The sequence below is a fragment of the Rousettus aegyptiacus genome, unplaced genomic scaffold (assembly GCF_014176215.1).
Source record: "Rousettus aegyptiacus isolate mRouAeg1 unplaced genomic scaffold, mRouAeg1.p scaffold_m13_p_5, whole genome shotgun sequence".
Classification (NCBI taxonomy): Eukaryota; Metazoa; Chordata; class Mammalia; order Chiroptera; family Pteropodidae; genus Rousettus; species Rousettus aegyptiacus.
The window spans coordinates 94,561,567-94,574,830 of NW_023416308.1; the positions used below are offsets into that span (position 1 = coordinate 94,561,567).

General features: G+C 32.7%; 1 protein-coding gene across 1 annotated transcript in view; it reads right to left on the reverse strand.

The window, feature by feature from the left end:
• Positions 1-13,264, reverse strand: part of SLC5A12 (solute carrier family 5 member 12) — a 42,617-nt gene that overhangs the window by 12,725 nt on the left and 16,628 nt on the right. The window contains exons 8-10 of the mRNA XM_016147428.2: positions 12,861-12,949; positions 7,845-7,957; positions 2,701-2,768 (exon numbers count right to left, since the gene is read on the reverse strand). Of these exons, the coding sequence (XP_016002914.2) occupies positions 2,701-2,768; positions 7,845-7,957; positions 12,861-12,949 (270 nt within the window). The remainder of the gene's footprint in view (positions 1-2,700; positions 2,769-7,844; positions 7,958-12,860; positions 12,950-13,264) is intronic.

A 13,264-nucleotide genomic window follows, 5' to 3' on the forward strand; every position in this document is an offset into this window, starting at 1 on the left:
GGATTCTACTTCAGAAGAATCTTTCTTCTCTATAAAAAAATAAGGAGATATGACCTTCAAGTCCCCTCCACCTATAATGTAAGTTCTTTTGTACAGAAGTATGAGCTACAGGCATTGTTATGATGGTTTTCCTAGGGTGATTTTTAGGGAAGTTAATGCCACAGATAAGTCTTGGACAAGATAGAGGCAGATAAGATTAAAGTTGATACTTTTCCCCAGTGTAGATACTTAATTTAATATTCTTGATATTGTCTCTGCTAATTGATAGCATTAATTCATAGTTGCTGTGGTTGCTGAATTTGGAAGACTTACTCACTCTTACATGAGAGACTCAATAACTTAAGAAAGATGCTTATTTCCCCCTGATGAGGGGTGGGGGGGCAAAATTAAAAATCTCTTAGACACTCACTAGTCAATGTGCTTCAGGAAGAACAGGTCTTACATAATAGAGAGAAAAAAATAATCTGAAAGTTTCTAGATTTAAAAAATATATATTTCCGTAGTGTGAAAAACTAACTAATCTTAATTTTTATCTTTATTTCTGTTGTCATTAGCATATTTTATTGGAGAAATTTAAAGCTCATCTAAGCCATTCCTGAAAGTTGGGGGAATGACTAAAACATGTGTTTGGGGGTTGGGGTTACCTTGCTGTGCCTTAGCTTTCTCATATGTCAAGTAGAAATTCTCATACTTGCTTTCTGTTTTTTGTTTGTATGTCTGTTTTGTTTTTTTGGTGAGTATTCCAATGTAGAATCCAAGAGAAAGCTCAAAATGGTGACTGAGCAATCCGGAACACATGATAAGTTATCTAATATTATTATTATCTTCTGATATTGTCGTTATTACTTATCCGTTAGTGAGCTTTCTGATTCCTGAGGCTCGTCATTTGATTGTTGAACTGTTTTGAGATCTAGAAAGCACTTCGTTAAATAGAGATAAGAATGGCCTGAAAGTTATCATAGCCCTTAGCAGAACTAGCTCATGATGGACAGAATGGCCTTTCCCAAAGGGAGCTCTGCAAATCACTAGTTAACAGTTCTTTGCTGCCGTTTCCTGCCTCTTCTCCCTGTCTCTTCCCTCTCCCCACAAAAGGTTCTATGGTCATATATTTCTTTACTCTAGGTCTTCCCAGAACTTTAATACGTTAATAAATGCTGGAGATTTCTAAAAAGGGAATGTAGTGTGCAGCATGTCCCAAAAAGTCTTTGACTTTTATCTCTTGGAACATTTCACAGGATGAAGGTCTCCAGAACACACTTGGTAAAATCCTAAACTAAAATATTGAAAAAGCCTTCCTTTAAGTAGCATCAAGCTGTATGTCCCTAGCACCACTCAAAAACACACACTGTGAATATGGATTGGTTTTGTAAACATGAAATTAAACCTGGTTCTATCCCTCACACCTATGGCACTTGAATTTCATCTTTCCATATGTAAAAGGTGAATATGAATGCTGTTCCACTGTATTCATTAAATATAGTGAAGCTGTTTGGAAAATTAAATAGAGGAATTATAGTTGCCTTTCTGCACCTGTCTATTCAGACATGTTCAGAGAAATGAGAGGGCCATCTTTCAGACAAATACCTTTCTCAGGAAACAAAAACTCGGAGTTTTCATTTCTTGCCTATCAGCATATCCTAAACTGTAAAGTAGGGGGCACGCATTTTAAACAACCCAGAATGTGGACTCAACATTCTTGTCTGGATAATGACAAGAAGAGAAAGACCATCACTCAAAACACCTTCTTCACCGTAAGCCAGTCTTGGAGGCATCCTTGTCTTTCTTGAGCTCTACATACCTCAATAGCAAATAAGCTTAAAATGCATATATCTCTAGTGGAAACAATTTCATGATTTTCACTAAATTGAACATGATGATACTTCCTTAAAGGTAATTAATATTTGAATACAGGTGAGAAAGCAATAGGGGACAAAGCATCAGAGACAACTTGGAAATGTAATCTCTATGAATGAAGGAAAAATAAACCTTAAAAGATGCTGCTGAAATCAATAAAGACAAACCTCACCAACTTGCCGGTGAGAATTTGAGCAAGATATTTTTTTCTCTTTTCTGTAATCATCTACAAAATGAAAAACATTACCCTTAAGGCTTCTTCTAGTGCTGACATTTTTTGGAACTGAGAGTTGGACATATGGGAAGCAGTCCAGCCTGGTTAGCAGGTAGACAATGGGTGAGTCATAACCCAGCTTTACCACTCTTTAGTTATGTGACTTTGGGACCATTACTTCACCTCTCTACATTTTAGTTTCTTCATCTGTAAAATGAGTATATTAACCATACTACATCTTAAAAAAATGATGAAGATTAAATGAGGTAATACACTTGGGTCTGTACCTAGAATATAATAAATACTCCATTTATGTCAGTTGTTATTTTTTGTTTTTACTATTATAATTATCATTCCTACTTTTATTTCAGGATCATAAATTCCCAGGCTGAATTTTAAGAGTTTTCATTTTATTATAGTGTACCTGTCACTAAGTCCCATCATTAGTTTTTAATAGTTCCCCCTTCTGAAAGTAATTTTGGTTGAATTTTAACATGTATATTTAATTTGGACCTGGTATCGAAGAATGACTTGGAGGAACAGGCAAAATGGTTTTCTTTTCTATTGAAAAGAAAATGGGTAAAAAGTTGCTATGAAATCAAATGCGTCTTTTTCTCTCATTGATTACCTACCTGTAAAATGCTCCCCATGAGGGATGCAGCCACAGCCATGGAAGTGCATATCACACCAAATAAGATACCTGAAAGAAAGAAAACATGTTACCATCATCCGAGCTGGCTTTGAGAGTTTCCTTTAGTGCTTGCCCAAGACTGTCTCTGATATAAGCTTTATTGGAAGAGGTGTGCATGAGAAATGTCCTCCCACTCAGCCATCATGAGCCCCAAGAAGGACATTTAGGAGATTTTTGTCCCAGGGACATGCTTTCCTAGGTCAGGAGGAATGAGCTGGAATCTACTGTTGAGTAGTTTTCCCTCTAAGATTTAAGAAGAAAGCTGTCATGTGGAAGCAGCATGAAACTGTGGAAAGGGCATGGGTCTAGGCTAATCCAGACTAAATTAGCAGGAACTAATTTCTATTGGACTATGCACCAGCATTCAACTGAAGAAATTATTAAACTCTCTGGGAGTTAGATAGTTTCTCATCTTGAAAATTGTTAAATATCTATGCATTTTACGCAATAGTCTTCGCAAATCTTAAAAGTTTGTCTGGTCTCTTCCCTTAGTGCTTTATTTATACAATCCTTATGGCCCTTAGTATATTGCATAATGAATTACTTGCTTACATATCTATGTTGGAGAACCATAAGCATCATCAGGGTGCCATGCTCTGAAGCATCTTGCACTGTACCTCTACTATCACAGGATCTTGCTGAATGATCAGCATATATTTCATAATCTTCTTTTAAAGATAATGCCTTCTTTTAAACCATCTTTTAAAAAATAATTCTTTTAGTACATCTTTGTTTAAAAAAATCACCTTAAAAATACATTCAATGCCCATTGATTACCCATAAACTAAATAAGAGAGAGAGAGAGAGAGAGAAAGAGAGAGAGAGAGAGAGACAAAGAATTGGAGACAGATATAGACAGAGATGCAGCAACAAAAACAGAGAGAAAATGGTTTCCCCGTTGTTTTAGAAATTGTGTCTCAGCTGAATATCTGAATGTGACTATTAATTCAATTTTACTGAGTACTGACAATATCAAGCACATTGCTAGATGCCAGTGCTATAACATCAGAACTTGATTTCTGTCCAAAGATCTCGCATCTTAGAAAGGGACTATATATAAATAAATAAATTTATCCAACAGTGCCTGATACATAGCAAGTACTATGTGTTTACATTATTATTATTGTTATTATTATTATTATTATTTTATTTCAGGTTTAGTACATGATATTCATGATATTTATTATCAGGGATTCACTCAAAATTAAATCAAGCTAGCAACTTTTGATGCTGTACTTTCCGACTTCTTAATAAGACACAGAAAAATAAGGAAACTCACAACACCAAAAACGGAGTTCGATCAATAAACACATTTTAGAAGTTTAACATTGTTTCTGTTATCTTTAAAATTAATAGATTAGCTTGCAGAAAACAGTGTTTTCCCTTGATTCTGTATGCTTTATGAGTAAGGAGAACTCCACTTTTCTGAAGAAATGAACAAAAAACATGTTTTCTCTCTACTAATGATTACCTTCTTCCTGGGCCAAAAAGTATCTGTTCAAATGAAATTCCAGGCAGCCATCCCTCAATCGAGAGTTTCTGCACTTTTTGTGTTGACTAGAAATTAATTCAGCTCACCCTCCCAAAATCTTTATACCTTCATCAAATTGCAAGGCAGGAAGTTTAAGGGAAATTGGTAGACATTCCATAGAAACTTAGAGTGCGTGGACCCACAGACAAAGCAGTAAATGTGGGCGGGAAAGAAGGCTCCTTACTTGCAGCAAATGCTGTGGATTTTCCCACTCCTACATTAGCTCAGAGGATCAGACAATAAATCATAGGCCTAAAAGAAACTCCTGCCTCAATCCAGAATATGCATCATGAATATTTGCTAGACATTGAGAATTTTATGGGGAGTAATACCCATCCACCAACTTTTATGTCTAACTCATTATGCAAGATAGTAAATAGAATACAGATAATTCAACTACCCCATTAACAAAGATGTGGTCAGCATTGCTTCCTCCTTTTTAAACATTAGTAAAAAGAAGAATAAAAAAGGAAGGTAAAATGTTGTCAAACAAAGGAATAAATATATCAACCTAAAAGCTCAAATAAAGAGTAAGCTTTCTGGAAATAATTTATCTTAAGGATCTGAAAAAAAAAAGTATTTAGAAACTGTTTGGCAATCTCAATGTAATGCAAAAACATATTGACTCAATAAGGTAAACAAGTCCAGGTCAAGAGAAAAGAAATGAGACGAAAAAATCAACAGGACAGGGTACAACACAGGTATGCTTAGGTGAAGATGAATCCAAGGAAAGACTACAAGGAAATAAAAAACACGATAATTGATCTGGAGGAGAGTAGGAACAAGGATTAACTGGAATGAGCAAGACAGAACTTTCCCTGGTTATGGTAATGATTTACATCTTTAAAAGCTGGGTCACACAGGTATATGAATTTATCAAAAATCAGCAAATGTATACTTAACATTTGTCCACTTCATTGTAGGTAAATTTTACATTAAAAAAAACAACAACTTTAAACAGACATTGAATTCTAGTTAATAACATAATACTAAAATAATTAGGCAGAAGTATATTGACATCTGAAATTTATTTTAAATGTTTCAAAAATAGAATGCGTTAATGGATGGTGAGAGAGCTAAATGGATATGTGAAAAAGCAAGTTTGGGAAAATATTAATGGAGAATCTAGGTGCTATATTTATGGGACCTTATGATAAAAGTCTTTAAACTTTATTGTATGATTTAATTTTTATAATAAACTCTAAGGAACAAAATACAGTAGCAGTATTTAAATTATTATTATTAAAAACTTTACTTTGTGGATAACTCAAAGTAACATTGAGAAAAAATTTAAGTTCTTTAAGTATACAGAATAGAAAAAACTTATAAAATTAAAAGAAAAAGTGAAGGATATGGAGAACAAACAACGCAAATTATAAGAACATTTAAGAATAAGACATTAAAACTACCACTTGTAGGCAATAATACACTAACTAGAAAATCAATTAAAAATTTTTAAATTAATGAGAGTTGGATAAATAGCTAGATACGTGCTTTATAAAACAAAAACAAAAAGCTATAGCTTTTCCACATTGATAATAAACAGTTTAGAAGATATTATGAGGAAGGCAACCCATTCACAATATCAATAAATGAAGAGGAGGAGAAGGAGGAGAAGGAGGAAGACATGATTATAATTAACATGTAGGATAGAAAATATGATATTATTAAATGGGAAAAATAAATACTTTTGCTAGGTGGAAAGCTTATAAAGATGTCTGTTCTTCCGAAATACATTTTTAGGTGTAAAGCAAACTCATTAGGATGGGAGAGAGTGTAGCTCAGTGGCATGCAATAAGTTATTTTAAAGTTAACCTGAGAGACTTAATAAATATACATAGCCAAAAAAAATTGTTTGAAATTAACAATAGAAAAAATTTTAAACTAAAAAAAGTGACAGGAATTGTTCTACCAGATACTTTTTAAATAAAATGCTATAAAACTATGATATAAAACAAGATGGTATTAGTCTTGCGATTGAGAAATAATTTAATGAAAATAAGTATATAATATGAAGCAAATCCTTAGAGTCGAAAGAATTTTATATTGTATTTTATTACTAAAAATATTAAAAACTATTGAAGACTATTGGATTAATGATAATGATAAAATTGGCTATAGAGAGAAAAAATTTAGATCCCCATCATAAATCATAAATCAAATAATTTAAATTATCAAATATTAAATACAAAATGTAAATTTATTTACAATCTAAAAAATATAAAAAATATATAATTGATTTTGAATAGGAAGAAATTTATAAGCATAAAAAATTTGATGAAATAGTAAAAAATCCTATATTTGATCAAATATAAAACTATGCACATAAAAATGTAGTTTAAAAACTCTGGGACACATTCTGCAATATATAAAAACCACATTTACATGTGAAGAACTTTTACAAACAAAATTTCTATTATCTCATTAACAAATAAACATAAACTAAATTTTCATAAAAATATACAAATGATTATCAATTTAAAAATGTTCAAATTCACTATAAATCAAAAAAATATAAATTAAAGCAGAAATATGATGTTATTTTGCCCATTAAATTTGACTAATTTTAAAAAATATTAATATAAAGTACATAGAGAAAAATGTCGCTACTCACTGCTGCCACATATAAATATTAATTGAACCTTGTTAGAACTATTTTTCTTAATATTTACCAAGAACTCTCAATTAATTTGTTTATTTGACCTGGTAATTTATTTTTAAAGTTTATTCAAAAAAATAAAATTATAGATGCAGTCAAAGATTTATGTATATGTGTTTCACTACAATGTTACAAAAAATGTAAAAGAATTCAAAAAGTAACTAACATAAAACTGAAGAAATAAGCCATTTAGTTAAATATTAAGCAATTATTCAATAAAAGTTTTTAAAAAATACATATATGATGCAGAAAATGCTCACTATAAAATGCTGGAAAAAACAACAACCAGGAACAAAATTAGATAAATTTGACTATTTAAAAAGTACATATATTTTTCTCCAATTATCTACATTTTCTATAACTAAATAAGCATAAAATTTGTTTATACTTAAAAAAGTAAACTTTGTAAAACTATACTTCAAGATGATAAGTACTCCAAGATTATAAATGTAATATGCAATTGTACGATTAAGCAAGAGGCAATTATTCTAAAGGATTATATCTAAAGGATACATTCTTAAGGATTATATCTAAAGGATTCTTTCTAAAAGAATTTGGCTTTATTAGACAAAATAACTTGCCATAATGATCAGAACATTTTCCCATTTAGAGGAACTAATATGATTAATAAATAGTGATGTTGATGTGATGAATCTGGCATGTAGGGTGAGCTCAAGAGTGTCAAAAATAAGATAAGTGAATGGTAAACTAGCTGATCTTTCCTGGTACCCTCCTAGTGTCTTTGTAAGTGTAAGAATCTATATGTGAGATTCCTTGTGTATCTCAGTGTGTTTTTGTGCCTGTATGTGTGTCCTGAATAGCATGTGCAGGATTTTGATGCATGCCACAGAAATATTTCATGATATGGAATAGAAAATTCACAAGCTGTACCTACATAAGCCTTTACTGATCCAAGTGCTCAGCTTATCGGAGAGATGGGGAAAACAGCTCTTGATGAAATCCTCAAAGGTCACTGTTGCTAAGGCATTAATGCTGGCAGCCACGGTGCTATAGGGAGAGAAAAGGGAGAACACAGTCCAAGCTAAATAAAACTAAGACACCAGCATGGTGAGGCAGGGCTCTAGGAAAAAAAATGATACAAACATATATCCTTATTTGGGGATTCCAGGGGAATTACTTGGCCTGTCTACTCACTCCTTCTGTGCTTAATGCTATTTCTGTTCTTATACAAACTCCACTGAAGAAGCTAGGCTTTCACAAGATGTTAAACGAGTTAGCAAGCAGTAGCAGAGAGATTATGTGTGCATGTGTGTTTGTGTGTGTAAGTTAGGCTGGACTTGAAACAGGAAGTAGTGACTACTTTAACCCAGGTGTCAGTACACTGGGCTATTCGTTAATAGTTAATTAATTCCTTAATATCACTCATGCATCTATTTATTCATTCTGGACACTAGGCATGCAACGGCTAATGAGAAGTTCCTTCCCTAAATGATAGATAGAACAAGTATGAACTTCCCAAGACCCATTCCTGAGAATTGAAACTCTAAGTACTTTGGGGTACCATTCTTGTTTCCCAAGAATCAAGATCTGGTATACATTTCCTATAATATCTATGTTCTATCTGCTGCAGCTCCATGGAAGTCAAATAAGAAAAGCAGATGATCAAATAAAAGGAGGTCCCATGTTTTCAACAGATACATCTCAAAATTCATCACATGAAATTTTCAAACATTGGGATTAACCCTTGAATCCATTGAGAAGAAGGGAACAAAAAGCTGAATTTGGCCCAGAAGAATCAGATTTATAGAACTTCCACTTGGTTGCTTTTGGAGTCAGGTGTATTACCTACACATCAATTTCTCAAATTCTAAAACTGCTATAAGATGGTAGAAATTTTTTTTCTTCCCCCTACCCCTCAATTACCATCTCTTTATTCTACCCCCCACTCTTGTCTTTCCCTTTCCCTAACCCAACACCTTCCTTAACATTGTAGCAGAAGTAATCTCTCTAAATACATACTCTCTAGGGTGTCCTTTTCTTGGAATTTTTGAAGTTGAGCTCTAATGAGTTGATCATTCCCTTATGGAGGATTTAATTTGTTGACAGCTATATTTTACCAGTCAGCTTTAGAGTAAGAGAAAAATAAATAAATGAAGTCTGTAGAGAAAAACAAAGCGAAAGCTAGAGTGTCCCTCCTACTTGTGTTTAATCCTCTAGTGTTCATTGTTTCTGTCCTTAGTTTCCTTGAGATCTTAATATCAATGTCACAGAACAATATCACTTTGTATTTGTGATAGCATTCTAAAAAGAGTATCGATAAAGATAGTTCAAGAGTACACTAAATTAAAATTAAAGTTACAGTCATTATATGAATTCAAATGGATTGCTATTTTGGAAATGTGTCAATATATTTATACTATGTTAAATGTTAAAATTTTTTTTAAATACCCATTTCAAAAATGCCAAAATTTTACCAAAATCTAATATTCTCCCTGATAAGAATATTTTCTAAAAGTAAAATAAATAAATGCATTTTTGTTCTTTTTTATACTGTTTAAAACTTCAAATATTTTAAAATATAAATAATACTTTACAAGTCAAAATCAAAATTCATGTTTAATGGTAAGATTTAAGAATAATTCCCTTTAAAGTAAATAACAAAACAGGATTTTTACTATCTTTTCACTGTTTTTCATTGTTCTCAAAACACTATAACATACAAAAATCAACATGAAAGTGAAATTATTAGAAAAGAAGAGAAAAACATAAAAATATTTGCAAATATCGTGATTTCAGTATAATCAAATACTAAAGAATTAACTGAAAATAATTAGAAAAAAATAGATAGGAAGAATAGTCTGTAACAAAAATGTAATAAATAAGTATGAACCTAATAGGTATTAAATCATATTTTAAAGCACCGTCACTAAAATTGTTAGTATTGATATAGCTGTAGACAGATAGATCAAAGGAGTATAGAAAAGAATCAAGAAAAAGACCCAAATACATAGAAGAATATAGGCTGTACTAAAAATAGCTTTTAAAGTCAGTGGTTAAAAGATGCTTTTTTCCTTGCTAAAAATAAATAAATAAATAATAATAATGATGGAACAGTGGCAACCATAGAAGGAAAATAAGGAAAAAGGTCCTTATGTCATATGTATAGTCTAGATGATTTAATAATTTTAACATTTAATAAGAGCATAAATATAAATGGTGTCTGGATAATTACTTATAATCAAGAAACGGAAAAACCTTTCTGAGAGCAATATTAACCCAGAAACAATAATGTAAAATAATTTATTAATATAAAATTAAAGTTCTACATACTCAAAATTGCCATCAATAAAGTAAATACATAAAGGACAAATGCGAAAAATAAGACATATGTCAATAAGCTCTTTTATATAAATAGAGAGAGAGATAGGAAGGTAGGTAGGCAGGTAGACAGGTAGACAGACAGACAGATAATAGAAAAACTCAAAAGAAAAAAGTAACAAAATAAATTGGCATTTTACAAAAAAAAATACTAATGGCCAATGAAAGTAGGGAAAGTTAGCCAAGTCCACTATGATCAAGGGAATTTATATTTAAATTAATTACTATTTTTTAACTATCAAAATGGCAAGTTTAATAGTTTCATAGTACCCAGTATTAGTGGTTGTATCGAGGAAAGAGGCACTCTACCGATTTTCTTTTCAGTGTGTAAAATGATACACATTTTTAGAGATCAATTTAGCAATGTCCATGAAAAGTTTAAATGAATATGTGTTTTGACACAATAACTCCAGTTCTTAGACTGTAATCTACATATAACCTTGCACAATTTCACAAAGCTATACCACGTAGTATGCTATGGACTCAATGTTTGTGTTCTGCCAAAACTCATACATTGAAGCCCAATGCACAGTGTGATGGTGTTCGGAGGTGGGGCTTTTGGAACATGGTTAGGTCATGAAGGTAGAGCTCTCCTAAATAAGATTAGTGACTTTATGAAAGAGACCCCACAGAGCTCCACCATCCCTTCTACCATGTGAGGATACAGCAGAAAGACAGCTATATTGGAACCAGAGAATGGGGCTTTACCAGACACCGAATCTACTGGTGCCTGAGTCTGACTTCCTAGCCTTGAGAACTGTGAGAAATAAATTTCCATTGTTTATAAGCCACCCAATCTATGATATTCTGTTATAGCAACAAAAATGAGCTAAGACATAAGCATTGTTATTATGCCTTATGTTAAAGAATGATCAATTAAATTATAGTAGATTAGAAAAAGAATTAAATTAGGTCTAATGATATGCAAGATTTCTAAATGATATTAACTTAAAGAAATGAAGCAGTATATAAAACATAATCTATTTTCTATATGCTAAAAGGTATATATGTTCACGTAAGCAAAGAAATTTTCTGATTCATTAGTGAGTGGTTAATTCTGTGGAGTGAGACAAGGGATTTAAGGAATAAGATAAAAGTTTTTACTTTTATCCCCTGATATTGTTTGAATTTTGACTCTTCTCTATCCTATGACTGATTCTTTGCATTTGAGGTCCAGGAAGGGAAATAAGACTTTTCCCACCAGCTGAATTTCTGATTCATAAAAGCAGAAGGTCTGGCTTAAAGGGAAGTAATGATCCTGTCTTAACGTTTTAGTATATTGCTTTCAATACTGTTGCCCTTACCCTTCTCCAAGTCACTATCATCTCTTGTCTCAATAAAGGCAAATACCTCCTAACTGATCACTCATTTTCATCACTCATGCTTTTATTATAGTTTTTTCTCCACCTAGAAAACAGTTTTCAATTGTATGACATTGCTCGGTCCCTTACTCCAAAAGTTTTAATGCCTTCTCTTAATTTGAAGTTCAAATTCTTTACCATTTCATGAAGGCTCTGCATGATCTGATGCCTGCTCACACTTCAAACTCATCCCCATCTGCTCTCCTCCCAGTTCATTTGGCTTCAGCTCTTCTCCTTGTTCTTAAAATACTCCATATAATTTCTCTCTTGGGTCTTTGGAATTTGCTCTCCTCACTGCCTGTAAAGCTTCCTGCCTGTGCCCGTCACATAGCTGGCTTCTCTGCATCCTTTAGATCTCAATACAAATGTCATATACTCAAAGAGGAGGTCCCTAAAGACCCTATTAAAAATCGAACCCACAGGCCTCACCAATCTCAAGGATATCGCTGTAATTTCCTTTAAACTATTTTACGTTATCAAACAGTATCTTGTTTATTTTGTTTACAAGTATATTATTCATATTCCTTGTAAATTAGAATGTCAGCTCTTTCTGAGCGCAATGCTTACATCAGTGTCTGCATTCTCTGAAGTATCTCCACTGTCACCGACTGTGACTGGCATAATATAGACCTTCTAAAATATTTGTCAGAATAAATATATGAATAATTTTTTATTTAGAATAATGTTTACATGTGGGGGATGAAAGTTATTAGCTACCTGAGTGTGCTATTGAAGATGGGGGTTATGGATTGCAAAGGATAGATCTGCAGAAATACATTGCAACTGAATAGTAAATGCCATGAGAGTGGGCTGTCTTGTGTGAAAGTGATGTGAAATTGTGAGGGCAGCTGGCATGGAAAAAGGTTGAGAAAATAAACAGAGAGGTCTAGCATATGGGCAGACCCAGGTTTTCATCCTGCCTCTGCAGTCTACTATGTCACCATGGGTAAGTTATTTATTTTGCTAAATTTTAGTTTCCATATCTGCAAACTGATGATAACATGAGCTATATATATATATGTGTGTGTGTGTGTGTGTGTGTGTGTGTGTGTGACAACTATTGAGCAAATACAAATAAAGCATTCAGCTGTGTGTCAGGGAAGTTGACACACAGTAAGTACTCAGTAAATACTGACTATTCACTATTACTACCACCCTTTCATCCTGGTTGTCATCATTATTATCATCACAGCAGTTTTGTCAATACTAACCTCAGAGTTCCACTGAAGGCACAAGCCACAAAGAGTCCTGAAAATCCGGGCATTGTGGCAAATATCTCCATGACAAAGTATGGCATCAGCTGAAGAGGAGGCAAAACAACATAGGATTAGTGGTCTCACTAGCAGTGTTCGAAATGTGGGAATGTAGCTTTTTAAGACCAAAAAAAAAAAAGGTGAAAAAAAAGGAAAAAAATGCAAAATAAACAATAGAGGAGTTTGCGTAGACTAAGGCTGTTACATGCTGGCAAATGAGGTAATGATCAAACCAGTTCCATGAATCTGAGGTCCAGCTATAGGAGAGGGGAAGAGGTACAGTCAATATTAGGAAAAAGGGTTGGATGAATTTTAGAAGTTTCAGAAACTTTTAAAATTTGTCTTTTGTTTGTAATGTTTGC